The 26,925-nt window shown below is 61.8% G+C and overlaps 2 protein-coding genes and 1 long non-coding RNA gene across 4 annotated transcripts; 1 reads left to right on the top strand and 2 right to left on the bottom strand.

The window, feature by feature from the left end:
* Positions 1–484: 484 nt before the first annotated feature.
* On the bottom strand, positions 485–8,382 carry NUDT14 (nudix hydrolase 14). 2 transcript variants are annotated; one of them, XM_019639171.1, is made up of 5 exons: positions 8,135–8,346; positions 5,053–5,096; positions 4,432–4,496; positions 4,052–4,289; positions 485–800 (listed from the first exon to the last, which is right to left on the bottom strand). In XM_019639171.1, exons 1-5 carry the CDS (start codon positions 8,303–8,305, stop codon positions 560–562), a joined length of 759 nt encoding a protein of 252 aa, XP_019494716.1. In that variant the 5' UTR covers positions 8,306–8,346; the 3' UTR covers positions 485–559. The 2 variants fall into 2 exon arrangements, with proteins under 2 accessions (XP_019494716.1, XP_019494717.1); XM_019639172.1 differs by lacking the exon at positions 485–800 and adding an exon at positions 2,176–2,757 and having other exon boundaries at positions 8,135–8,382.
* A 1,087-nt stretch (positions 8,383–9,469) lies between these two features.
* Positions 9,470–10,568, top strand: LOC109380988 (uncharacterized). Its single transcript, XR_002123595.1, has 2 exons — positions 9,470–9,541; positions 10,034–10,568. It is a non-coding gene; the product is annotated as an uncharacterized LOC109380988 (long non-coding RNA).
* A 3,956-nt stretch (positions 10,569–14,524) lies between these two features.
* Positions 14,525–26,844, bottom strand: LOC109381055 (translation initiation factor IF-2-like). Its single transcript, XM_019639285.1, has 3 exons — positions 24,988–26,844; positions 24,755–24,846; positions 14,525–24,173 (listed from the first exon to the last, which is right to left on the bottom strand). The coding sequence occupies exon 3, from the start codon at positions 19,147–19,149 to the stop codon at positions 17,848–17,850; it is 1,302 nt and encodes a 433-aa protein (XP_019494830.1). The 5' UTR covers positions 19,150–24,173; positions 24,755–24,846; positions 24,988–26,844; the 3' UTR covers positions 14,525–17,847.
* Positions 26,845–26,925: the final 81 nt, after the last annotated feature.

The following is a 26,925-nucleotide window of genomic DNA, read 5'->3' as shown; positions in this document are numbered from 1 at the left end:
TCCAGCCTGCCCGCTGCATATGGAGCCTTACGGGGTGCCTGGCTGAGCCTCGCCCTCCTGTGACCCCAAGCGTTCAAGGCTGATGGAGGGCAGCCTGACCCCCATGACAGGTAGAGGATTCAGAGCCACATACACAGGGTGCAGAACAAGGAGACTGTACCGCAGACCCCGGGGGCACCAGCCCAGACGTCAGGGTGGGGACCTCACTTCACCAGGGGCAGGGAGCGTGCACCCTCTGGGATGTGCAGCCTGTGGTTCTGTCCACACCCCCTCCTGCCAGAGGTTGGCTCAGCCGCCACCCCAGTAGCCCTAGCTCACTCTGTGGCCTGATGCCCTGTGGGTCCATCCCCAGGTCCCCCAAGCACTTCGCTTGGTCGGGCCCATCCCCACTGCTCCTGCTCCGAGGGGTGGCACAGCCACAGCTGCGGGCTTCTGCCGCCTCCCACCGCCCATGCTGGTCACAGCTCGGAGTCAGTACACAGGCTGAAGCTACAGAAGCCTTTATTGGGTCTGCAGGATGGGTGACCAGGGCCGGCCTCTGTCCAGACCCTCTGGAGTCTCACTGGGGACCCAGGCCAGGGGCCATGGAGCTGAGGAACCATGAGACACCAAAGATGACACCGAGGGTCTTGGGAATATCCAGGTTGTCGGCGAAGGCCTGGGCACCATCCAGGGGCAGGTGCACGACCTCGATGAGCTCCCCCTCCTCAGCCAGGCCTCCACCCGGGCCACTCCGGTGGGCATCTGTCACCTCTGCATAGAACATGGTCTGGCTGGAGCCGGTCACTCCTACGCCAGACCTGTGGGTTGAGACAGCATCTGGTGAGCCACCGTGTAGGCCCCGCCAGCCACTCCAGGCTCCCCCACAGCCCTCTCCGCTCTGCGCATTCCAGCCCTCTGGCGGGCAGGACCCCAGGATGCGCCCCACCTGTGGACAGGCTGGCCTTTAAGACAGAACAAGCTCCACCCTGTGAGGGACCATGTGGCCAGGGACTGTGGGCCGCCCGGAGGAGCTGACCATGGTCCCGACCAAAGCCAGCCAAGAAACAGGGCCCTCAGTCACACAGCCCCAGGAGCTGGAGTGCATGAGGACCCTGAGCCCCAGACGCCCTGACTGCAGCCTGGAGAGACCCTGAGTGGTGGGCCCAGTTCCCCTGGAAGCAGACTGCTGACCCACCGCAACCGTGAGGCTGTGGGAGGCTGGAGCCAATCAGTGTCCGGCAGGGTGTGTGCAGCAGACCCTGGTGCAGGCCCCTCCCTGCCCCCTTGCTTACCCAGGGCCCTCAGCCAGGGCCTCCTACCCCACGGTGGCCTCAACCCACAGTCCCCCCCAGGCACCCAGGGCTCCAGGCTGGCTGCAAGTGGGGACATGCTGGCAGCCTGCACAGCCTGGGCCTGTGATAGCTCCCTACGCTGCCGCTTGCAGGATGCCAGGCTGGGGACAGCCGGTGCCCAGGCAAGAGACCAGGGCTCAGGTAGGGGTTGGATGGGGTGGCGGCATGGTCCCCAAGACCAGGCCCACTGGTCCTCGGCTGAAGTGTGAGACAGCTCCCTTGTCAGTGGGTGATGGCCAGAGGGGGTGCTGGCCACCAGGAGGCACCCAGGCACCCGGGCAGAGGGCAGTGGCCCAGACTGATGCTGGTGGAGGGGAAGAGTGGGAAGCCGTGGTGAATGCTACCATATTTGCCGGCGTATAAGACGATTTTTTGGCCCTGAAAAATATGCCTCCAAGTGGGGGGTCGTCTTATACGCCAGGTACACTTCAGATAGACTGCCCATAGTGCTTGCCCCGTGCCATAGTGGCCTCCCGATGCCCCCCACTTCATTCCACATACCGTTCAGGCATCAGCAGCGCTGCTGGGTGTATGCTCGGCTGTTATGCGATTTTGCTGTTATGTGATTTTACCACACTCGCAAAATCTACGGTACCAGTCTATAGAGTGTGTTTTCTTTAGTGAATTACCGGTATGTTTACCGGTAATAAACTTGCACTGTTTTATGTATATGTTTGATTACATACAGCCTTGTGACAGTTTTCCTGCATGTCATAAGCATTTGAATATAAATTAAAATGTTGAAATCAAATCTGATATTGTTTTACCTTTTATTTGGTGTGTGGAAGGTGTGCGGAAGAGGGGGTAGTCTTATACGGCGAGTATATAACAAACTCTGTATTTTGAGTGGAAATGTTAGGGGGTCGTCTTATACGCCCAGTCGTCTTATACGCCGGCAAATACGGTAGTTAAGAGGACGGGGTGGTGGATCCCACACAGGGGAGGAAGGGGCAGGCAAGGTGTGCAGGGTAGGAGGGAATCGGGGGGCATCCGAGGAGATGACCAGGGAATACGGGAGTCCTTGGTCAGCCCATGTTAGCTGAGGCCGGCCGGAGGCCTGCACAGCGGAGGCTGCCCTTGGACATGTGCCCAGCACGCAGGGCAGGGAGCAGAATGAGGGGCTTCCACTCCCCACCCCCAGTAGGGGGCCCCCCACTCAGACTGACCTCGCCCAGCTGCTTCCTCCCCCTCCAGCCCCTTATCTCCCTCAGACCCTTCCTGATGGCCCGTTTCCGCTGCGGTCAAGGCCTGCACCTTTGATGGAAGCGCCGTCTGTGGGGTTTCCAGTCCCAGTTTCCGCAGGCTTGTGAAGGCGACGGCATGACCTTTGGCCCAGCCCAAGAAGGCTGTGCCGGGCCAGGCTGGGCACTGCCACTCCCGCCTCACTCAATCGCGTCCTTAGCCTGGGCCTTGTCACCTGTGACTGGGGCCATGGAGAGGAAGCCATGGACCCTCGCACAGGCAGCATGAGCTCTGCTGTCTGTCCAGCCCAGACAGGCTTTCAGGGACAGCTGCCCTGATCTCCACTCCAGCCTCCCTACAGCCGCCCCTCAACCCCAAACGCAAGTCTGAGCAGGCTGCTCGCCGCTCACAGCGCTTCTTGCCTCCCCGGCCCCCTCGGGATCAGGCCATAGCCGAGGCCTTGTCTGTGGAGCCAGTGTGGCCACGCTGCTGGCCCCCTCGTCCAGCGCCTCTGCCGAGCAGCCCCTCTGCAAGGACTCCAGCAGGCTCACCTCTTGGGGGGCAGCCCCTCTTCACCTGCCCCCAGCCCACCCAATGGCCCAACCCCTACCCCAGGGCAGGCCCTTGAGTCTCTGCATCCTCCGCAGGCTCAGGGACTAAGGAGCCACCGGCTGCCACATGGAGGACTCCTGCAGAACACTGAGGCCCTTCACACCAGGATGGCCAAACTTTGGGCATGGAAATCCCACATTTAACACAGAGAGTCCTCTGGCTCATATTTTTCCTAGGACTGGGAGTCAACTCCAACCCCAGGCCAGGGGACACCCCGACGAGACCCTGGGGGCTGCTGAACTAGGGGGGCCCTGGACCCAACACTGAGTGGCCTCTGCACTGGGCTGAAAGGGGACAGAGGCCCTGCCCTCTGGGGAAGGCCCCGTACATGCTCTGTGAGGCCTCGGGACCTGTCACAGCATCCCTGGGGCAGAGGGTGGGCTTCGCCCCAACCTCCTGTCCTGGAAAGATGGCCCCAGCTGCGGGCCTCGTGGGAGGGTGCAGCGGGGGGCACCTGGGCTCTGGTGGGCCCAGGCCACACCCCTCTCCCCTCCCCAGGAGCGCTGGGGCCCCTCCCAGCTCAGGGCTCAGCCTTTCCCTCATTCCTGAGCCACTGTCAGGGCAGATTTGTGACTCACCCCCACCCCCAGCGCCCGGTGCTTAATCCCACAGGAAGTAGAGGCATCTGTCAGCAGCAGCTGCCACCAGAGCCTGCCCCACAGGACTATGGGCCGCAGGGTGGGGGCACGGGCCCAGCGTGCTCCCCACAGCTTCAAGAGCCCTGGGTTCCGGCCGGGGTCACAATCTGGGCGCATTCCGTCCCACCTCCCCCCGGCCCCATGTTGAAAGCAGGAGGAGTCCCCCTGCTGGCACACCCCTGGGGACGGGGTGCTCCCTGCGTCCAGGCGGCCTGTCCCAGCCCCTGGGCGGCGCTGACAGCAGCATGCCCTCTCCCAGCCTTGCAGGCCAGGGGCCCCACTCACTTGTAGGTGGCCACCCGGCGCAAGTCGGATGGGGCCAGGTGGTAGCCGCACTCCTCCCAAGCCTCCCTGCAGGCCACTTCCTCCAGCGAGAGCCCGGGCTGGTCCACAAGGCCGGCACACAGCTCATACGTCACCCCCGCCGAGCCAGGCAGTGCCCCTGGCAGCACCTGTGGCCTGTCCTGGTCCACGGCTGCCAGGGACCCTGGGAAGTGGCGCTCCACCTCGTTGGCATACACAGCTGGTTGGGGGGGGGGGCAGAGCACAGTCACAGCCATGTGGCGGCCACCTCCATGTGACCCACCATAGGCCAGAGCCCCCTCACCGAGCCTCAGTTTCCCCTGGAGCCCCCTTCCCCCATGCCCCGCTCTGGCCAACCTCACCAGGCCGGAACTGCTTCACCAACACCAGGCTCCTCTGCGAAGAGTTGAACAGGAGAATGGTCACACTGCAGGGGGGGGGGGGGGGGGAGGACAGAGCTCAGCACAGAGCTCAGCACAGAAGCAACCCCCTCTCCTCACCTCCTTGGGGGCCCCGTTCCCGGCATGCCTGGCCCACCTCCTCTCCCCAGCAGCCCAGGAAAACTGGGTCCCCTGCTCAGCTGGAGAGACTGGCCAGGCAGGGCCACACGGTCAGGCGAGAAGCCAGGCCCACGCCATGGCAGCCGGCAGGATGGGCAACGGCGTGAGGAAGGACAGTTGGGCAAGTCAGGGGCTGAGGGACTGACATGACACGTGCCTGCTGGGCACACTCCTGGAACCATGTCACTATGCAGCCCATACGCCAAAGCTCAGGGGCGAGGCCCCCAGAGGCCTCTCACAGGTCTAAGAAACCTCCTGCTGCCATGGCCTAGGTGGGCTTTGCCTGGGGTAGCCCCTCAGTAAAGGGAAAGCGAGAGTGGGGATGAGTATGGCGGGCACAGAGCGCAGAGGCAGGGTGCGGCTCCATGTCCCTGGTCCCCAGGGTCCCCATGGGCATCAGAGGGGCCCAGGCTGGGCCCTCACCTGTCATGTGTCTTCATGAAGTCCCACGACTTCTGAGTGCCATTCTGAAAGAGGGAGGGTGACAATCAGGGTAGCTGCCAGCATGGGTGGAGGTGCTCCGGGGAGTTGAGCTGGCCAAACAGACCCGCCAGGGAGGCCCACACCCAGTCTGGGCCCATCAGATACAAGGACTCCCCGCAGGTGGGGGACGGGGAGCAGCCTGCGCTGGGCAGGGAGGTCGAGGAGGCCTGATACTCTGAGGGTGAGACAGACAAGCCGGGCAAAGGAAGGAAAGGCGCCCCGGCAGGCATGGCCACCACCCAGCACGGGTTAAGAGCAAGGAGCTGCACAGATATACGCTGTCACCAAGTGTGGGAAGGACCACGGGCATGGCAGAGGGGCCGCCGCGCCGTATCTTCACAGTCGGGGCAAGGGGTGTCCTAAGGGGGCAGAGCAGAGACCAGGTTTCCATTGCTGAGGTCCCTTGGGCCACTGGACAAAGGAGACAGGAGGACAGGAGGAAGGCCTGCCTCCTGAGAGCACACCAGCCCCAGAAACAGCCGGGGGAGGGGGTGCCGAGCTAGGTGGGAGAGCACACTGAAGGACACAGGGGTTCAATGACAGTGACTGGACAGTGGGACGACCCCTTCCCCAGCCCCGTCTCTGTCTTGGGCTGTCTCGCGCACATCCTGTGGTCCTGCTGTTGTCACTTCCCTCCACCGTCCTGCTGCCTGCCCTTCCCCCCCGACCCCGCCTCCCTGCCTCCCCCCTCAGGGCACCGTGCCCTGATGGGTTTCCAGGGCTCACGGCAGCTTTCCGTGAATGAGTGGCAGTGCAGGGCAAGGGCCTGGGCCCAGACCGCTGCGGCAGGGAGAATGGACACCACTGGGGTTCCGGCAGGCAGGGGTAGGAGGGGCCAGAAGCTTGCCAACTGGACACCACTAGGGGAAGCGGGCTCCCATCCTGGAGGCCAGAGCGTGCGGGGATCATTCTACCCAGCCCTGCCCCCCCTCCCCAGGGGGTCTCTGCGGATGGGGCTAAACCTGGGGCCCTGCCCATCACCAGCCCCTCAGTCACTGGGTCAGCCCAGAGGACCTGGTGAACTGCTGACCCCACCTGTGGGGTCTGTCCAGGCCACAAAATGGACATGGATCCGAGCACCAGAGACATAGAAAGTGCAGCCGGGGCTACAGAAGAGAAGGACGCTAAGGGAAGCCTTTGTGAGGGCTTCCTGGAGGAGGTGACACCTCGTCAGGCCCCACAGAAATGAGGGAAGGGTCTTCTAGGCTGGGGGACCTCACAGGCAGAGGACCACATGCTGGTCCGAGGGTAGTTGGGAAAATTGGTCTGAACTTGGCCAGGAGGCACAAGTGTCCTGGAGGGTAGCCTTGGTTTCCAGGGGCAGGGAGGCCAGGTGTCTTGTGGTGTGCAGGCTGGGCTGCCTGGGAGGCCGTTCTCAGGTACTGCCCCAAGGCAAGCCCGGGCCTGCCTGCAAACTGGCCACCCTGAGGCCAGCCACCCACCCAGGGCAGGCTCCAAGGAAGGCCTGCCCCAGTATGCCAAGTGTCTGCTGTACTCCTGCCTCCTTCTGGGTAACTGTCACCTGTATAGTTCTCACAGATCCTCTCGTTTCAAGATCAAAGCATCTGTCAGGCCCTTAGGTCCAGCCAATACAGGGTGCAGGGCAAGGTCGGGGAGGCCTGCTGAGGCCCAGTCAGTTTCCCCCACAGGGCCCACCAGCTCATAGTCCCAGGCCTGGCTCATCTTCTGTGGGCCTGGGAGGGAGGGACAGGACTGGAGCAAACACAGCCCTCCCCGCTCAGAGCCATGGGGGTACCCTGAGTCTGGTCAGTCTATCTCTCCACCAGGTCCCCCCTGGCAGGGTGGCTGCACTGCCAGCCCAGCGTCCCCTGGAACCTGACAGAACGCTGGCCTATCCCCGCAGCTTGTGCCCACCACAGCCTGCCCCTGCATGGCTCAGTGCTGGTCACCCATCCGTGGGGTCGAGCTGGCAGGTGCCCACTAAGGCCGCAGGCCTGCACAGGAAGTGGGGGTGTGCTACAGCCACCGGCCCAGCAGGTATGTGCCTGGCCCACCCTGTGCCCACTTACTGCTGCCCAGAGCCCCAGCCCCTTGGGGGCCATGCAGCCACAGTCAGGGATCCTGCCCCGGGCCGGCACTGCCGACCTGGGTGCATCTTGGGGAAAGTGGGGGTGCAGTGGCCTCTCTCAGGCTGGGAACCAGGAGGGCCTCACAGGGGTGGTGAGAGGAAGGGGCCGGGAGAGGACAGGAGGCACAGGGTGCTGCAAGTCCCGGGCCCCAAACACCCCACTGCCTGCCTGTCCTGCCTGAGCGGGGCAGAAGTGCAGGCTTCATCCAGCAGGAGGAGCGTGCTAGGAGCGTGCTTGGAGGCAGGTGAGGCTGCCAGCGAAAAGTGGGGATGCGAACCCGACAGAGCGGATGGTGGATAGGTGCACGGCGAGAAGGAGGCCGGATAAGGGCAGAGGGAGGCAGCGGAGACTCGTTCACCCCTGGTGAAAATACCACATGCCTGGGCCAGGGGACACAGCACGGTCCTGTTCTCCCTGAAGGACCGCTCCCTGGGAGGCAGCCTGTGGGTCGGGCAGGTGGAGACTCTAAGGCGGTAGTGCCCTGGGGAGGGCGCCCACCTGGGGAGGTTCTCCAGTGCTCGCCCAGCTCCAGCTCCTGCCTCCTGTCGCCAGAATGAGACAACCACCTCCAGGAAGCTTTCCCTGATCCCTGGGGAGCCCAATCAGTCCCATCGCAGGAGGGGCCGGAGCCCAGCATGGCCTCCTCGGAGGGATGAGTGACCCCCCCCGAGGTGTCCCTGCCGGGGCCCCATCCCGACACGGACGCTCACGCGGCCCGGGAACCCGGACCCACTCGCAGAGCCCGGGAGCCCGGCGAGGTTCCGGGATGTGGGCGGGGTGCTGGGCCTGTGGGCGGAGCGGCGGGCCTGGGATCAGGGCTGTGGGCGGGGCTCCGGGCCTGTGGGAGGAGCGGCGGGCCCGGGATCAGGGCTGTGGGCGGGGCTCCGGGCCGAGGGAAGTGCGGGCGGAAGACGCCCGAGGGGCGGCCTCACCTGGCGGTAGTGCAGCGTGAGCGGCCGCAGGTAGGGGGAGGCTGCGCAGCGGCCCACAGCTGCCCCTTCGATGCGCTCCATGGCCGCGCGCGGGGCAGCCCGGGCCGGGGCGGACGCAGCAGGGTCCGCGGCGGACTCGAGCTGGCGGGCGCGTGACGCGGCTCTGGGCATGCCCAGTGCGCGCGGGGTGGGGCGGCACGGGGCGGGCTCCCCAGCCGGGACGGGGCGGGCCGCCCGTGCAGGTGGCCCCTGCGGGAGGCCTCGCGCAGATGGGTCCCTGGTTGGCGGGGACTCGCCGAGTGTGCGGGGCGGGCAGGACTGGAGGGGACGGGTCCGAGGGGCGATCGCCGATGCTCCAGGACTTGGGACGTCTTCGTAGGGGAGAGTTGCTCTTGGAGGTGCAGTTCTGCGGGTGCTGAGCCGAGCGGATGCCTCTTCCACGGGATCGACCACATCCCCGGGATGGGGTCGTCCAGAGGTGGGCGCAGGCCCCAGGGGAGGAAAGACGGTGCTCTGAAGAGAGAAACCGGCGGTCAGGGCTGCCTAGCGGAGCCAGGGACAGGAGGGACGGAGAGGACATTGGTAGCTGTGTGCCGGGGTCACTGGGCGGGCGGGGGCGAAACAGTGTGCTCTAGGGAGGCTCATGGCTGGGGAGAGAGAAGGCTCCGGAGGAAGGGACAGGGGAAAGGAGCAGGAGTGGGGAAGGGACAGGAACCAGGATCTAGGCAGAGCCAGGCCGTCCCCTCCAGGCCCCTGGGGTGGGGGAGCTGACCTGGGCCAGGCGGACTGTTCACCTGCCCACATGGGAGGAGCTGCCAGTCCCAGTCTCTGGGGCTGTCCCTCCAAGGAGTCCCTTCCCGCTGACACCCCTCCCTGGCTGCGGAAGTGCCCCGTACTTCCTTGGGTGTGGACCCCAAGGACCCCCTCCAAAGTGGCCACTGCCTCCCCAGGGGCAGGTACAAGTGGTGGGGTGGGGGACCTGAGCCTCGCACCGGCGTCTGCTCTCTGAACTGTAGCCTCAGGAGCTGTAGCCACCTGGGCTGACCATGTGGCCTTGAATTGACTCCCATGTTATCTGTTGTCTGTAAAACACCCATTTACTCTCGTGTCCCCGTCCCTGGGTAATGGCCTGGCTCAGCCGGGCAGCCCCCCCCGCCCAGATTCTTCTGGAGGCTCAGTGGGGACACACATCCAGCATGTCTGCCTCAATTGCGTGGCTAGAACAGCGGGACTGGCTGGCCGTGTCACCGTGTGCGACCTCTCCGTGTGGCTGGCCTGGGCTCCCCTACAGCATAGGGGCCTCAGCAGCAGATTCTCCTGCAGCCAACTCCCCCAGCACTCCGCCATAGGCCAGGCTTTTCATGACACAGCCTCAGATGTCACGCAGCGTCACTTCTGCTGCGTCCTGTGAGTCACAGAGAAAGTCGTGGGGAGGGGTCTTCAGAAGGGTGGGAGCCCTGGCAGGGATGGTTCATAGGGCTCATCATTGGAGACTAGCCATTGCCACCCCCCAGTAGGGGTGGTGCTTCCTAGCCTTGCCCTAGCCACCTGGTGTTCTGGGGCTGGACAGACTGCCCACCGAGAGCCCATCTCAGAAGCTGGCCCACCCAGCTGCCAGGCAGGCCTCTTCCTCCAGACATGGGGCCAAGGGGTGCCTCCTCCCTGGAGCACAGGCCACTTCCTGCCTGTGGTTGTGTGAAAAGTGAGGACTAACCACAGAGCTTGCCCAGCAGTGGCCAGACCCAGGGGGAGCACAGGGCCAGCCCAGGGGGCCGCCCAGGAAGCATCCCCACAAGGCATTGCTTTCCTCAAACTTGGGGGGAAATGACATTTTCATAATAACACAAGCTGAGGGCTGGTGTTGTGGGTGGCAGGACTTAGGTGCCTTCCATATATTAGCAGGCTGCCGCCCGTGGGGACAGTCTGGCAGGTCCTCAGAAAGTTCAGCATGGACTTACACATGACCCAGCAATCCCACTGTTCCATGTACTCCAAGCAACCAGAATGGACTCCCACAGATGCTTATGGCAGCATCAGTGTCCACAGCAGCTAAAAGCACCTGTCCATCAACACATGATGGACACCTGTGGGCCGGCCATACACCAGAAAACGACTCAGCCATAGGAGGAACCGCACTCTGACACCTGCTCCAACACGACGCCCCTGCTGTTACACTGCAGGAGAGAAGCAGACACAGAAGGTCACAAGGTGCATGACCGATTCATACGAAATGCCCAGAATAGTCAAATCCACAGAGACAGAGAGCGATCAGGAACTGCGGGGGCTGGGAAGGGGACAGTGCACAGGGACTGCTTAGTGGGAGGGGGTTTCCTTTGGGGATGATGCACATGTTCTGGAACTGGACAGAGGTGATGGTTACACCCTGTTATGAATGTACTAAATGCCACTGTACACAGTAAAAGGGCTAACGTTATGCAAATTTCAGTTCGATTTTTTAAAGGAAAACATATCAGCAAGACTGTATAGGAGCATTTGATGCTGGCCATGGCCACCCAGCCCCATCTCCACACGCCTGGGCCCTTCCCGCTGGGCCAGGACCAGGCCACTGCAGCCTAACCGCGGACCTGGGGATGGAGCCATGGGGCGAGGGGCAAGTTTCCTGAGTGAGTTGTGAGTCCTGCCATTTTTTTCCCCCACTGTGTTTCCCTGAAAATAAGACTGGGTCATATATTAATTTTTGCTCCCAACAATCTACATGTGTTCATTTATTCATATACAAAAATCTACATTTATTCAAACAGTCATGTCTGGCTGACGCTCTTAACTGGGGCTTATGTTTGGAGTAGGGCTTATATTACGAGCATCCTGAAAAACCATGCTAGGGCTTATTTTTCAGCTAGGTCTTATTTGAGGGGAAACACAGTAGTGTGTACCAGCGGCTTGGAGCTGGGGCCTGGTTAGAGAGGGGCCGCAGGGTCTCCGAAAAGTGAAAAACCACCACTGGGTTTGGTATTATGGTGGCTTCGGAGACCCTGCTGAGCTGAGTGCCAGGGCAGGTAGGAGGGCTAGAGTGAGAGAGGACTGAGTGGACGCGGAGACCGGTGTCTGTGCCACCATGAACAAACCACCGTGAACTCGGAGGCTTCAGGCAGCACAGACTTAGTATCCTGTGGTCCTTAGGGCAGAAGTCCAACAGCCTCACTCAGCATTGGCCCTGCTGCGTTCCTTCTGCGGGCTCCAGGGGGTTGGGGGTGGGTGCTGATCCTGGCCTTATCCAGCCTCTAGAGGCGTCCACACCCTTGGCTCGCGGCCCCTTCCTCTCTCCTCACAGCCCCATTATCTCCCTGACTCTGCTTCCCACTGTCACATCTCTACTCTGCCCCCGCCATAAGGCCCTTTGTGAAGACATTGGGCTCACCTTATAATCTAGCATCATCTCCCATCTCAGCATCCTTCACTTCATCATATCTTTGCTGAATATTCTGGGGCTCAAGATGTGGACATGGGAGGTGCACCGGTTGGGTCCTGTGTCAGGAGGGTCCATGCCAGCGGGGCCTTGGGGCCGGGTTAGTGTTGCTGGGGCAGTGGGAGGACTGGCCGCTCGGGTGGGCGGGCGCCGGCAGCACACCCAGGAGGCTCCTGCTGGCTGCCACCTCCCTTTTCTGTGGGACAGGGGCCTGGGAGCCCAGGTAGCAGGGTGAGCAGGGCTTCCCGGGGCAGTGCCCAGCAGCCTGGGCAGGTGGACATCAGCTTCTTCCAGGGCTCAGTCTTTTGCCAGAGGGGTGACAGACGGTCTCGTGCAGAGAGGTAAGGATACTGGTCAGGCATTTCCTGACATGACATACCTGGGGAGGGAAGGCAGAGGCAGTGCCTTTGTGGCGCTCCAAGTTTCAGTATTTGGGAGGTTCTCTGGGCCTTTTGGTACCTCCAGAGGGGAGCCTTCAGCCTCTGGCCTGAGCCGCACAAACGGAGTGTCCACTGACCCTGCCTCCAGCTTCAAGTTCAGGTCCTCCGGAGGTCCCCAGACCTGCAGGAGCCCAGGAGTCTGCTTTCAGGCTTCCTTTTCTGTCCTGTGCACTTCACTGATTCCTGCACCAGTTCAAAGGGTCGTGGAGGCTGAGAGACCCCAACTCTGCCCCTAGCCGGCCGTGTGGTTCCAGCCCGTGTCCAGAGGTGGGAGACCTGTGTCCCCGCCTGACCATCAGGCGGAGAGCTATCTCCACTCTTGTCTTTTGTTCTGCCCGGGCCCCACAGACTGGCTGGCAAGGCTGCCCATCCAGATGCCAACCTCATCCAGACACTCTCAGGCACACCCAGAATAGTGTCCCGCTGAATAGCAGACACCTGGGCCCAGCCACACTAACAGGACACTTAGCCATCAGAGAAGGAAAGAGGGAAAAAAGGCAACTTATATGTGGACGGAAATGTGGGCAGAAAGCACATCTTAATGAGCTACTAAGTGTGCATACTCATACAGGGAACACCCAGTCCTGACATAGCTAGAGGTCCCGAGGCAGACACACTGGAAGAGGGAAAGGTGTGTGTGCATGTGCATGCACATGTGTATGTATGCACATGTGTACGCGCGTGTGTGCACGTGCATGTGTGTGCACACGTACATGTGCGTCTGCGCTTGTGTATATGCATGTGAACAATGTGTGTGCATGTGCATACATGTGTGCGTGTGCATACATGCACATGTGTGCATATTTGCACGTGTGCATATTCGCACATGTGTGCACATACACGTTTGTGTGCATGCATGTGTGTGCACATGTGTATACACGAGTGAGTGCATGCAAGTGTGTATCTGCACACCTATGTGTGTACATGCATGTGTGTGTGTATACATGTGTTTACATGTGTATATGCATTGCATATGTGCATGTGTGGGCACATGCATATCATGCATTGTGTGTGTTTATGTACATGTGTGTATGTACCTGTGTATATGCATGCTTGTGTGCATGCACGTGTATATGCATGTGTGTGTGCACATGTATAGCATGCATATATGTGTGTGCATGTGTGTGTGAATGCATGTGTGCACCTGTGTGTATGTATGCACACATCTGTGGAGAAAAGTTGAATCCTCCAGGGCTGTGAGGCTGAGGCCATGACACCCCTCCTATACCCCCTCTGTGCTCACCTCTGCTCCTCACAGGCCTGGCCAGGGTTGGGGGCAGTCACCTTCGTGGTGTGTGCTCGGGGAAGGTGATGTGTCTCCCATGTGTGGCCCTGACCTTGAGCAGATGGTCGTTGGTCTCACAATGGGGGCTTCTGGGCAGGGGTTTCCTCCTCATTTGCAAAGAGACACCCCTCCCCTTTACTGACACCACGGTCATGTCCCTGGGAGCCTGAGCCCTGTGGGCCGTGCCCTGTTCCTGTGCTGCCGTCCCACTTTCCGCCAGGTTCCTGCTGATTGTTGTTGGGGTGAAGGAGCGCCACTGAATTTTAAACGCTTAGATGTGCAAAGTGTCATGTGCAGAACACATAACGTGTATTTGTATAATGTACAGTCTAAAGAATGACAGTAAAGGAGGTGTGCAGGAGCCAGAGCTCAAAGTGGCACATCTTTGGTACCCTGGAAGCTTCCGGGGCCTGCTCCCGCCAGTCACTTCCTCTGGACGGTATGAGGTCTGCTGAGCCTTTTTCATGTTCAGTGGATGTCCCCGAGCTGGATTCTCTTTTGTTTGGATAAACTGGTCAGCTGAAGGCCCCAAAAGGATAAACTGGTCAGCTGAAGGCCCAGATGAAAGGCTAAGGCAGAGCCCAGGTTGGGTCTAGCCTCCGCCTCCCTGACTTCCTAGGAGCTGTTTTGGGGCCATCAGTGGGCAGGGACATGACCTAGGGACTTCCAAGCCCTCCACAGTCTGGGCATCTGGCAGGGCTGAGGGTTGGGCTGCTCTGCATTTCTGCTTCTAAACCCACAGGGCCCTCTCCTAGTCCTCAGGTGTAGGTCAGGAGCCGGTCAAAGCAGACACTTCTGGGGGAACCTACATCCTCAGCTGCCCCAAGGTGCCATCTCTGTGTCACACTGTGTAATCTGAATCGGTCCCACAGACATCACCCTCCACAACCCCCCAGGGACTCACTTCCCCTGGCTCCTGTGTTAGACGCTGGGGGTCCGAATGCCAGCCTTCTCTCTTTCTTGGTTTACATTCTCATTTTAATGGGGCACTTCCTGCAGTAGTAGAGTGCATGGAAGATACCTTTTAACACCTTGCCTGTCTGAGAACGTCCTTATTACACTCTCATAGTTGAATGCTAGCTGGGCTGGGTATGCCGTGTTTCCCCGAAAATAAGACCGGGTCTTATATTAATTTTTGCTCCAACAATCTACATTTATTCATTTATTCATGTACAAAAATCTATATTTATTCAAACAGTCATGTCTAGCCGATTATCTTAACGGGGGCTTATGTTTGGGGTAGGGCTTATATTACGAGCATCCTGAAAAATCATGCTAGAGCTTATTTTTCAGCTAGGTCTTATTTTCATGGAAACACGGTAGTCTCAGTTGCAAATCACTTTCCTCCAGCACTTTGTAGGCATGGCTTCATTGTCTGCTCTCTTCCATTGTGGCTTTTTCCATTATGAGGCCTCTTTTGTGACCTAATACGTGTTGCTGTCCCATTTGCACTAGGAAAGAGTGTGCATTTTGTACTTATTGCATTATCCAAATTGTCCGCGTCTTTGCTTGTAGATGCTTGAGCTGTCCATGTCTGAGAGGGGACTTGGAGTGTTTCCATCTCTAGCTCCAGTGGTTGGCTCAGCTGTCATCTGTTGCTGTGTATCTTCTGAGGCTATGTTTTTAGTTGCATACATGTTGTATTTTTTATCTGCTCTTTATTTCTAAAGTATTGATATTGCTCTTTGTCCCTCGTGATGCAATTACTTTAAAATCTACATTCTTATTAAAATGACTATCCCAGCTTTCCTTTGGTTAAAAATTCTCCAGCTTTTATTTTTAAGCGTGTGTGTCCTATTGTCTTAAGTGTGTATTTTGACCACATAGTACTGGTTTGGGCTGCCTGCCTCTCCACTGCCCCTAGGGCCTGGCATGGGCTGGACTTCCTTCCCAGCCCAGTCCCGTCCCCCAATCATGGCAGGGCTTCCCCAGGACACAGGGTCCCATGCAGGCCAGAGCCAAGCTGAGCTGGGGGCAGCAGGGCAGTACCAGGCCCAGTGGTCAGGCCTAGAAGGCTGGAAGGGGTGCAGGATGGGTTGGGGTGGCTCTCCTAAGGAATAGAGAGAAGGGTGGAATGGGGTGTGGGACAGACCCCTAGGGTCCAGAGGCAGGCAGAGAGCTGCGATCGGCGTGCTGAGCCCTGGCTGTGACCTTGCTGGGACCCAGACACGTGCCTTTCTGCAGTCCTGGGCGTGCCTGTCGGAGTTGCCCTCGGGCTGGTGGCCGGACCGAGGCCCCCATTCCCAACCTCTAGGCGCCCCAGGGTCTTGAAGGGAAACAGCTCAGCCAGGAGCCCCAGGAGCGCGCAAGCCCCATCACAGACCTAGCCCGCCCGGAAAGCAGGAGCCCGGGGAACAATGACCTTCGTGTGACAGACTTTCCCCTCAGTGGGAGAAAATAGAGTTTAATAGAATGGCGATTTCCTGCATTTGTGCCTGTGCCTGAGCAGTGATTCACACGGAGACCTCCCACATAGAGGAGTTTCTAGCCAAGTCTGCCAGGACTGGGGCCCCCAGATCTTCACACCCCCAGGGCCAGGCAAGGGTCCACCAGCCGTTCCCCAAGCCCCTGCCCGCCTCCTGCACGTCAGCTCAACCCCAGCAGCATGAATATGTGCAGAGGGCCCTGAGCTGGACAGATAGCAGCAGGGCTAAGAGACAACATGGGGGGTTCCTGGAGGAGGGGGCTCCTGCCAGAGTGCTGACAGCTATACAGGAGCCAGCAGAGTGGGGGGCGGGGGCGTGAGGAGAGCTTCTCTAGGGGCACAGAGTTCAGCAGTTCTCTGCTCCCAAGAGGTCAGGGATGGTGTGCTGTGTTTTGAATCTAGGGAGCTGTGCGCAGGGGAGCAGGTTCGAGGGAAGGTAGAGATGCAATGTCTGGGCCTCCTCCACAGTCTGGGGGCCTAGGGGTTCCCTGGGTGTGGGGAGGCTGAGCCGTGATGCTGACGAGGGCCACCATGCAGGGGCCAAATCAGAAGGTGCCCGGCACCCACCAGTGGGTCCTGGGTGGCAGATGTCCTGAATGGCCCAGGGGACATCTGACCTGCTCAGAGGGTGGGGACAGGCCCTGGTGGTAGCAGTAGGATCCTGAGGACACTCTCTGGGGTCTTTTCCTTCTGGAGAAGAGCTGTGAGGGCAAGGCCTCGGGGAGGAGATCTGACCCATACCTCCCACTGCGGGGGGGAATCGGGGGGCAGGGGTGGGTGACGCGGGGCCCAGGCTCACAATGAATCCTCCTTCAGAAACACAGTAAGGATGCTGACCCCCTATCTCCACCCTGCTGGCTCTTCAGCGGGTGCGTTCCTGAGAACCCGGGACCAACACCCACAGGTCTGATGTGTGTTGCAGGCCACCTCCATCCTCTGGATTTCAGCCTTTCTGCAGTCCCCGAGCAGGGGAGCGCATGTGACCCAGAAGCAGCCGGCCACCACCCCAGCCAACCGTCCCTCCCTGTGGCCACTCACCTTTGGGTCTTTTCTGGGTTGAGCAGCCTCCTGTCTACCCCCGAGGCTTCCGCCACCCCCATACGAAAACCCCGCTATGGCCAGACCACCTCTCCCCTGCAGCTCTGGGGTCCTACCCCCGCTACACTTTCCTCCCACCCCATGCCCTTCCCCTTTCGGCTACACAGCATGGAGATGGTGGGACCAACCTCCCTACTTTGGGGACACATGTGGCCCTTTTCCTCGGGCATCCCTGACACCAGCGTGGGGCTGGCCCGTGTGGCCGTGACTAGACTATGCTGGGACACCCTGCTGCTGGAGCCTGGCTGAGGTGGCTGGCTGCTGCCCTCTGGACCACATGGCATCCTGCTGAGGCCTCAGTGCCCCGGCTACACGCCTCCCACCACGGAGCGATGGAGCAGCAGGGGTGTGAGGTGGGCCTGCCTGCCAGCCTCCTGCCTCCCCCCTGCTTTCCCAGGACAAGCACCTGCGTGGGGTCTGGGGCCCCCCGCTTGGTTTTCATGTGCATTTCCACCCAAATCTTTTCCACATCGTGTCTTCACTTGGCCTCTCAGATGGGTTCAAGTTGAGGCCCCCAACACCTCTCCTGGACCTTGTGACCTCCAGCTCCTCAGGCTAAGGCACCAGGTGGCAGGGCTCCCCATTTTCCTGGTGGGTACCCAGGCCCTTCATAAACACTCGCTGCCCTTGGAAAGCGCCTACTAAGGTCCAGTGCTGTGCTGGGCTCTCTCCATCTGACACCTCGTGCCATCTGCATGAACTCTCATGTTAGACCTAAGGCGCTCAGAGGGGGACCATCGCCCACCGCCAGCAGCCCAGCCCTGTGGGGACACAGCCACTGTGGGGCCCGGATAACAACTCTCCCCTTACTCCTCTGGCCTCAGGCAGCAGCCTCCTACAGCATTGGATTTCCGGGGAGCCCAACTGTCCTCTTGGTGCTCCCCCAGCTCTCCCAAGCCCTTGTTACCAATTCCTCATATTAAATCCCGCCATTTGAAATACCCGTGGTGGGTTTCTTTTATTGAGTTGGTTTGGTTGGGGGAGGGCTTTGCAGGCAGGGCTGTGTGGGGGCTTCAGAGGAAGGAGTGGCTAGAGATGCTAAGGCACTGGGCAGAGGGCGGGCTGAGGTCTGACCACGGGAGGACCACCCCTTGCGTGGGTGGGAGACAGGTCTGTGCCTCGACTGGCTAGGCGAGGCTTGCTGAACCTTGCTGCGGGCGGCCTCCCACCTCCCACCCCTCCCGGCGGGGTGAGCACGTGGCCCAGGCCCTGCCAATCAGAGTGCTGCACGAGCCGGCCCGTGGAGCCTGGTGAGCCGAGGGGATGACGGACAGCGAGGCCTGGTGAGCGCCCCGAGGAGACGGCCGACCCGTGCGAGGCACAGCAGCGCCCAGTCCCGGGAAGGAGGGCCAGGAGGTCTGACCCAGGTGATGAAGCACCCGGGGCCCTGTTCCCCTCACTCCTGCGTCCCGGCCTCGAGTCCCGAATGGGCTCCTTCTCCTGCTTAGCGAGGCAGTGGGGGTTGGGTTTCCATCTCCCGGAACTTGAGTCCTGACTGACGCTGTTACCGACCTCTTGGAGCCTGTCGCCCTCTGCCAGGGACCAGGGGCGGAGGGCAGGCTGGGAGAGGCACCCTCCACCTGAGGACCTCCCTCCGCCTTCGGCTGCCCTCCCCCAGCTCGACGGGATTCCCACCGTGGCGCCCCAGGAGGGGGCCCACTGCCTAAGCGCCCGCTGCGCCCATGGCAGACACTCAGAGGAGAGCGCTGAGCTGAGTGAGCCCAGCGCCGCTCCCTCCTCCGGCTCAGAGCCCCAACCCCAGGGCGCCCCAGGGGCTGGCCGTCGCCTCTGACCCCAGGCTGGGGCGGCCTCGGCGTCTGGGCCTCGGCTCGGAGCGTTTCCGCCCGCCTGCTCCAGCCCGGCCCCGCAGGAAGTGGCCGCCTCCTGAACAAAGGGGCCGGCGGACAATGGCCATTGAATTGGGCCGGGGCGCTCGCGCACGGACAGGCCACCAGCTGCCCGCGCTGATAAGACCCCGCTCCGCGGCACCCGGCGCGGGGGCGGACGCCCGCTTCGGCCAGGCCCTGCTCGCGGCGGGGACTCTGCGGGCTCCCCCGGCTCGGGACCCGCCGCGGCAGCTCGGGGCTGGCGGCCGTCCCGCGCCGCAGGCTGACGGCCAATGGGGAGCCGGCGCGCCGGCCGCTCGAGGACCAATCCGGGAGCTCGCTGGGGCGGCTCCGCCCCCGCCCCGGCCACACCCCTGGCCCCGGGCTTGCCTCGCGCGCACGCGGTCTGCCCTGTGTTGGAGCCTGACACCGGGCCGCCCGTCTGGCCCTTGCGCGGCGGATGAAGCCATGCTTCGGAGAGGGCGCGATGTTTGACATTTCCCACATAAAACATCAGAAGTCCTGCTGCTGGGACATGACGGCGCCTCGCAGCGCCTCCTTCACCTCGTTTGGGTGGAAAGACAGCCCCGGAGGACCGCCCTGCTGGCCCCCGCACGCCCTAGCTTCTGCGAGTTGGAGGGATGCGGGCAGCTCGCTGTGCCCAGGGGGCAGCTTGGTCTTCACGCCTGTGTTGGGGAGAGTCTGCGCTGGGCAGGACCATCAGGAAGGGAGAGGTGCCATTCCAGCTCCCTCTGTAACTTCTGTAGGCCTGTCCCCGGAGACTGAGAGGTGCCAGTACGCTAACTAGGGCCGTATTTCCCCAGGGCCTCCACTTTGGGGACTCCTGAGGTACCTGGGCACAGCAGTGCACTTGAGCAGCTTAGTGTGCAGAGGACAGGCCAGAGAGCCAACTGCAAGGGAGCAGTGGGGGTCCCTGCCCAGTCCTGAGCCATGGAGCTGAGGTCAGCAGTCCGTTCTGAGCTGGCTTGGGGCCAGGTGCGCCCTGCTCTCCACCCCTAACCTGGGAGGTTTTGTGAGGCAGGCGCAGAGCTGTAACCAGGGTGATAAAGTGAACTGGCATCTTAAGATGCTTAACCATAGAGTTGGGAGGACTATGGATGGGGCTGAGCCCCTTGTTAACTCTGTAATCCTGACTTCCCGTTCATCCTTATGGTAATTCTGGGGGCGAGATCATAATAAAGGGATTAGCCATCTGGAAACCGGGGTCTTTCTGCCTCTACGTGGGCTGCCAGTAGGAGCTCCGTGTCGGAGGTGTCCTTTCCCCAATGTGGTGGTGGTCTTGCTTTTTTTCCCCGAATAAACTGTTTCTTTTGTGTATTACTTGGAGAATCATTTTCACTAGTTCAACAAGGGCAAGTAGCAGGATGTGTGTTGGGGGTGGGGTCCAGCATCTTCTGGAAGAAGCCCAGCATCTGCCCCCCCAACCCCTCCCCATTAGGAAGTCACAGGGGGAGGAGGACTGAGAAACCGAGCAGTTTGGGACACTGAGGCAGGCTCTCTCTTCCAGGGCAGGGTGAGGTGGCCAGGCCCACTTCCGGTCCTGGCAGGCCCAGGCAGGGGAGGGAAGTACTGGATCCCAGGCCCATAGCAGCCTCCTGTTTCCATCTGTCCAGGCCAGACCTCTGCCAGCACTTCCTGGCACAGCCTCCACCAGCTAGCAGGCCCTGCCCTCAACAAGCCCCTGGCCTGGTGGGTGCACCTCCCCAGGATGGAGATGTAGGGTGGGCAAAGTTAGGACAGAGAGACAGTCGCAACAGCTGGGAGGCCTATGGTGTGCCTGGGCCATGGGCAGGGACAGCCAGGACAGGGTGGCATTGCCCTGACACCAGCTGCCTCTCACGCCTGTCCTGACCACTCTACTAGGTCATGATGGTGGCAGTGGCTATTGAGAAGGTGGCTGTTGGAGGCCAGCCCTGGCAGGGAGAGGGCATACCTGGTGACTCTTTGCTAGTGTCCCAGGGATCAGGCTGGGTGACTGGTGATGGTGGTACTGTGTGAAGGGTGCTGAGGTGTGGCCCTGGTGGTGCAGGACCAGCCTGGGAGGTGGTTGTGGCCACGGACATGGCAGAGCACGGGGATGTTCAAGGGCTGCAGTTCCTGAGGGTAGGGCCTCGGCGCTGCCCAGACTGCTGCTCAGTGACCAGAGGTCATGCCCTCCATGGAGCCAGGCAAGCCTGCAAACTGCCCTCCTGCCCCTGCCATGAGCCGTGAGCACCCCATTTCCTGGGTAACTTGGGTAACCATGACCCGTCCTCAGCCTGGACCCTCAGATGGACACATGCCCACATTGGCCTGCCTGCCTTTTCCACTCTGCCTCAACACTGCAGCTGTCCTTCCTGCCAGCGGCCTCCCGGGACTGTCTGGCTCACCGTGACGTCTCCCACTGAGCCCTCCTCAGCACAGCCAGGTGGTCATGGGTCACATTTGCATTGTTTTGTGGACGATCCAGGCTGGGCCTGGGACTCGGGGCCTTGCATCAGCAGATGTGGCCTGCCGTGCCCCTGCCCAGTGCTGAGCCCGACTGCTTCTGACTTTGGCCTTCATCAGCCCGCACTGCTTCCTGTGGCCACTGTGGTCTGCGCCCCTGTGGTGCCAGGGTCTCCAGGTCAGTGGTGACTCACCACCTAGACAGCCTTGCCTGGGGCTGCCCTGGCCCACACCTGCCTGCTGGGACCTCCTGCCCTCACCTGGTGGGCTGCTCTGAGCCCCCTTTCCCAGGAGCCCTGGCCTGCCCTCCCCCCCATCCCCACCTGTTTGTCCACCTGCCCCAATCCTAACTGTCCGCAACCAGCAGGATGGAGCCAGGCCACTTACCTCCACCTCTGCCACACACTTGCTCCACACCCATGGGCTTGGCTGTCCCCCTACACTGCAACCAGCACAAAACCTCAGCCCCTGGGGACCCCGGCCCCAGGTAGGCAGCTCACCTGCCTCTTCTGCACCCCAATACAGCCTGAACCCCCGCTTCTGTGGACGGGCCTATCCCTCCCACCCTTTCCACCCTGTGCCACCAAGGGATGTCACCACTCCACAGAACTGGCCACCAGCAGAACCCACCTCCACCCTTGCCCCAGTGCACCTGGGGACGCCATGAGATGGAGCTGAAGTTGGGGAGGGGCCAGAGAGGTCCAGTAGGTTCACCTGGGTCTGATCACACAGCCCCCCCCCCACCTGCATCAGGGGACCACCCTGGGAGCAGATATAAAGGACAGAGGAACCATCCGCCTGGGAACTCCTTCCAGGGAAGTGCCACCCCCTCCCTGGCGCGGGGCAGCCCTTAGCACTGTCCCCCACAAGCACACACGCAACCTGCAGGAGGGTCCTTCCTCGTCGCACTGTCGCAACCCGAGGCTCCCGACCTCCGGGCCGTCCTACAGCGCCACCTGCTGGCTAGGACGAGAGGCCCCTCGCCCGCTTGCAGAGCCCCAGGGCTGGGTAAGGCGGGTGCTCGGTGGGGCTGTGCACTGATGTGTGCATGGGCGCTCCTGCTTCATCTGAACCCCACACCCCTCCCCAGCAGAGTCCCAAGCCTGGCCAGTGATGGTGGTTTGGAGAATCTGCCCAGAACCCGCCAGCCCGGTGTGCGAGGGGGCCTTGAAAGCCACCCCTAGGCGGGAGAGCTCCAGATTTCCAGCCGTGTGGCCTGTCCTCACTCCAGACTCTCCCACCTGCTGCCCTGAGCACCCACCGCTCCCCATCCTCAAATACGGCCACAGGCCCACCTGCTCAGACCCTACCTGCTTCCCACCCGCCTGCCCCCCACCAGCCTGCCGGGTTTTCCTACTGCCAGGGCCCCAGGTGACCTCAGAGTAAGTGCTGTGCCAACGCTTGCTGTGTTAACCCCGGAAGCCAGTGTACTTCCCAGAGCCCTCTGTGGGGTTGGAGGGAACGTTCATTAAAGGGCTTTGGTGGGGCTGGAACCCAAAGGGAGTGGGGTCCTCAAGGGAATGGGCAGATGTGAGCTGTGAGTTCTAGTTTTCCCATCACTGACAGCACACGCAGTGTCTGTGCCTGAGTAGAGGCTCCTGTGACCCCCACATGTGTATGCATGCACGTGCCCATGTGGGCCGGTGAAGCCACATGCCCACGTTTGTCCCACCCCAACCTCGGCCGGGTACCCACCTCCCTCTGCCAGTCCCTGCCCTGACACTGGGTCCTGCTGAAGTCTGACCTTTGCTGGCCCATGGCCTCCTGCCCAAGGTGCATCTCCCCAGCTGCTGGCTCAGCCCCACCTTGCTGCTGAGGTGGGGGGGGGTGGCCTCAGTGGCCCTGGGACATGCTGGATGGTCATTTTCCCAGGCCCCAAGGTGGGTACCTGGTAGACAATGTCCACATTCACCAACATCTCGAATGGGCGAAGTGATTACTCAGGCCCGTGCAAAGGTCCCTCACCACCAAGGAAATGACAGTCCCCCGCTGTCTGGCAGAGGTGCACAGCCTCTGGCTCTGGCCTCAGTCCAACTAGGGCCTCAGCAGTATACTCTTGTCACGTGGGGCCACCTTTCTTGCCCACAGGCCTGCCTGGGTCACAGGGCGCCCCCTCCATCAGGACCTGTGCAGTCCTTCCCTGGTCCCCAGCTCTGATAGGAGCAGCTGTCCACGGCTTGGCCTGTCAGCCACGGTGGCGGTGAGAGGGCACTGAACGGAGTGTCAGTGGTGATCAGTCAAGGTTGTGATGAGAGCCAGGGTCAGGGTTGAGGTCAGGGTCAGGGTCAGGGCTAGTCCCACCAGTCTGGGGCCACTGCCCTCACAGGCCCCCACAGGCCTATTGTGTGGGGACAATGGCTTCCTGAGCCAGGTTCCTCTCCAGCAGGAAAGCCAGAGCCTCCACGCTACACTTGGAAGGGCCTGGGCAGTCGGTGCCTGAGGCCTGCAGCCTTGGAGCCCGGCCCTCAGCCCCCACCCTTTGCCAGCCTGGCTGGGACCAAGGCCTCCCCAGAGACCAGCCAACCCTCCAGGCACGTAGGCACTGACCAGTCAGGGAAGCTGCCGGCCACACACAGGGCCAGAGCTGGGCGACAACTCGCCTGGGGGCCTTGGCTCAGGGGCCCCTCCCCAAGAGAACCAACTGGACCCTCTACGGGCCAGGGTGCACGTGCAAGGTGGCTGAGTGTCCTGAAGCGGCTGGGCCCGTGTCAGCCAACCAGGTACACCTGGGCTGGGGGGAGGGGCCCACGACCCAAGGCTGCAAGGGCCATCAGTCTTGTGTAGGACTGAGGACAGGCAGAGGGGCTGCCCAGGGGCTGATCCTGGGTACCCACTACTGCCCAGGGGTACAGCTGTAATAACTTGGGCCAGTCCTGGAGTGGGGACTGGAGTGGGTTCAAGGGGCTCATCCGTGTACCCAGGACTCGGAACCCAGAGGTCTTCCCAAACGGGCCTTCACTGTGCTGCCAGGCAAAAGGGTCCTGGGCCTGGGAAGGGCACCAGGTGGGCGTGCAGAGTACGAAGAGCTGCCGAGCCCGTTGAGGGTGAGGTCCTGCTGGCAGAGCAGCCCTGGGCAGTCCTGTGCAGGCCCTACAGTGACAAGATGACACGTTCAAGACTTTGATATGCTAAGAAAATCACTAGACCCGGCCTAGGACCTGTGCGCGCCTGCGGCTTTGTGGGTCCTGCTTTTATTATTGGTGGAATGGGGCATCTCTGGGGTGCGGGGAACCCTGGTTGGGGCCTGGGTGCAGGAAGACTGGTGGAGACCAGTCTGGGCCACTGGAGGGTCAGCGCCTGCTCCTCCGCCCAAGGCGATGCCGCAGTGGCCAACGGAGGGCAACTGGTCGTGGGGTGGGACAGATCTGGTTTCTCCCGACAACGTGGGTGTGGTCTCAGTCACCATGCAGGACCAGCAGGCTGTGATCCTTGGGTACCCCGCCCCACCCCCAAGGGTCCATGCGCAGCCCCAACTGTGAGTCTGAGTCTGTCCTGCAAGGCAGCCTCCAGCCTGGGGGGGGCGGGGAGCAGGGGGGCGCTCCACACCTTTGCCAGGGCCCGTCCCAGTTCCTCAACAAAACAAAATGGGCAGCCCTCACTCCTAGGGCGGGCCCGCTGACCCCTCTGTACGCAGCCGCCCCTGGGTTAGACAGGCCACCGGCCCAGCCTACCCCAGTGGACTTCACCAGGGAGTAGCCGTGGGGCCTGGAGGACGCAGCCTGCTGACTCGAGCTCCATCCTGCAGGGGGGCTGGCTGGGGTGCCTGGGGGACAGGGAGAAGATGAAGGGGCAAGAGACGGATGCAGGAGGGGGGACACGTGTCGCTGTTGCCCTAGCCTGGTCCTGAGCAGGGCGAGGCGGAGGGGTGGTGGGGTGGTAGCTTTGCCAATGGGGTGGTACCTACCCTGGCAGGGCACAGCGGGGGCTCAGGCTGGGTTCCAAGGCACAGGTGTCAGTGTACCTTTCTTCTCAGGGGCCCTCAGGTGGTCTTGGAACAGTGGTGGCCATCAGCCGTACTGCCTGCCCGGAGGGCTGACCAACCCAGAAGCCACTGCAGGGCTGCACGAGGGCACCTGGGGGAGCAGACAGGTGTGCGCCCAGGCCCAGGGGATGCAAGGCCTGAAGCCCAGCAGGCTGGTGAGATGTCGGAGTCACTGGTGACTGGTGGCTGGGCTGGAAAGCAGGGCTGAGGCCGACCTTTTTGAGAGACTATACAGACGCAATCCGGGTGCACAGATCTTTGAGGTGGACAGAGAAGGGTGCTCCTGCTCTCCAGCCCCCCGCATTCCCACTGCCAGCTCCGGGGGGCTGGGCTTCCAAAAAAGGCTCAGGATGTGGGCCACCCCCCACTTGGGCACCGTGGATGGGTGGGGGCCCCAGACCCGCCGCCCTTGGCCCTGGAGGGGCCTGAGGCAGTGAGTGGGCACTGCCTCCCTGGTGCTCACTCCAGCTGGGAAGGCGACCTGCAGTCCCGGCTCTGGCTTGGAGCTCAGTGTGGGTGGGTGACTGGCAGGTGCCTCTGGCCTGGGCCCGTCCCCTCCCTGTCTTCTGTGGGGAGTGGGTAAGGGGCAGGCCCTGTCCCAGTGCCCTACCAGACCACCTGGAGTACCAGCAGCCCCAGGCATGGGCTCACCTTTCCCGGGGTGTGGACACGGTCCACCCAGAGCCCCCTGCATGCACCCCCAGGACATGTGCATCCAGGAGCGGGTCGGGACACACGTGTGTACAGATGGGAGGGCACATACAAGTGGGTGAGGCTGGGGGACAGCTGTGTGCTCTCCTTGTGAGAGCCTGCTGTCCCTGCCAGGCCCGGGAGGCCCCTGCTCCTGTCAAACACAGGTATAGCTGGACCTGGGTTCCTGGGCCCACTTCCTCAGGAAGGGGGTGGCTGTCAGGGCAGGTACCAAGGAGGCCACCTCCCAGCTGGGTGACTTTGGGCCGTCACTCAAGTTCCTGTGCTTCTTTGGCCTCAGGAGCCAAAGACCTGCCAGGAGCCATGGGGGAGCCCGTGCCTTAACCCTGGTGACTGGGGAAGGCCTCAGGCTCGGGGTACGGGACGGAAGAGGATCCAGCCGCCCTGCAGAGACCACAAAACGGCCACTGCCAGGCATGCCCCGGTGGTGGTGACTCCCTGGGCCAGACCCCCACTCCCCAGCACAGCATCTCAGTGACACTGACCCTGAGACGTCAGAGTGGAGGCAGAAGCCCAGCTCGGCTCACCAAGGGGCAGGGGACCCCAGGGTCCTGCCCCCTCCTGCCGCCCACCCAGCAAAGCTGCAGATGGAGGTGTCCCAACCTGGCCCCCAGGGTCACTCCTGGGCCAGCAGCTGAGAAACCCGGTTTTAGGGCAGTGGTCCAGACAGCATGTGAGTGCTGGGGGCCACCCCCAAGTCCCTGGCCCTGAAGAACAGGCCATCCTCTGGGATAAGTGGGCAGCGAGCAGATGTGGGATGGAGGTGCACGTGGGGCCCGCACGTGTGGCCTACACGTGTGGCACTGGCCACGCCCCGGAGCCACCCTGCAGCTGCTGGCTGGTCACCTTTGGCCTTGCCCCTTCACCACCCCAGTCACCCACTGCTAACGCGTGTGGCTCCAACACCACCTGTCACCCGCGTGTCCATGGTGCAGGTCCCCACTGCTCCAGGACCCTGTGCTGAGTGCTCCCCACCTCAGCCTCTCAATGGGACAGCCACTCCCTACTGGCCCCTCCTCCCTGCCCCCATCCTGGGGCTTGACTCCTGTGCTCCAGCCAGACATGCCTGGCCACGGCCCCCCACCCCGGCCCTCAACACAGTGTCCTCCGGCCTCTCTCGCGCTACGGAGCCACACGCAAAATCACGGA

This window comes from Hipposideros armiger, unplaced genomic scaffold, assembly GCF_001890085.2.
Source record: "Hipposideros armiger isolate ML-2016 unplaced genomic scaffold, ASM189008v1 scaffold_43, whole genome shotgun sequence".
NCBI lineage: Eukaryota > Metazoa > Chordata > Mammalia > Chiroptera > Hipposideridae > Hipposideros > Hipposideros armiger.
The sequence above is the reverse complement of the archived record's forward strand: the minus strand, read 5'-3'. Positions and strand labels throughout refer to the sequence as shown.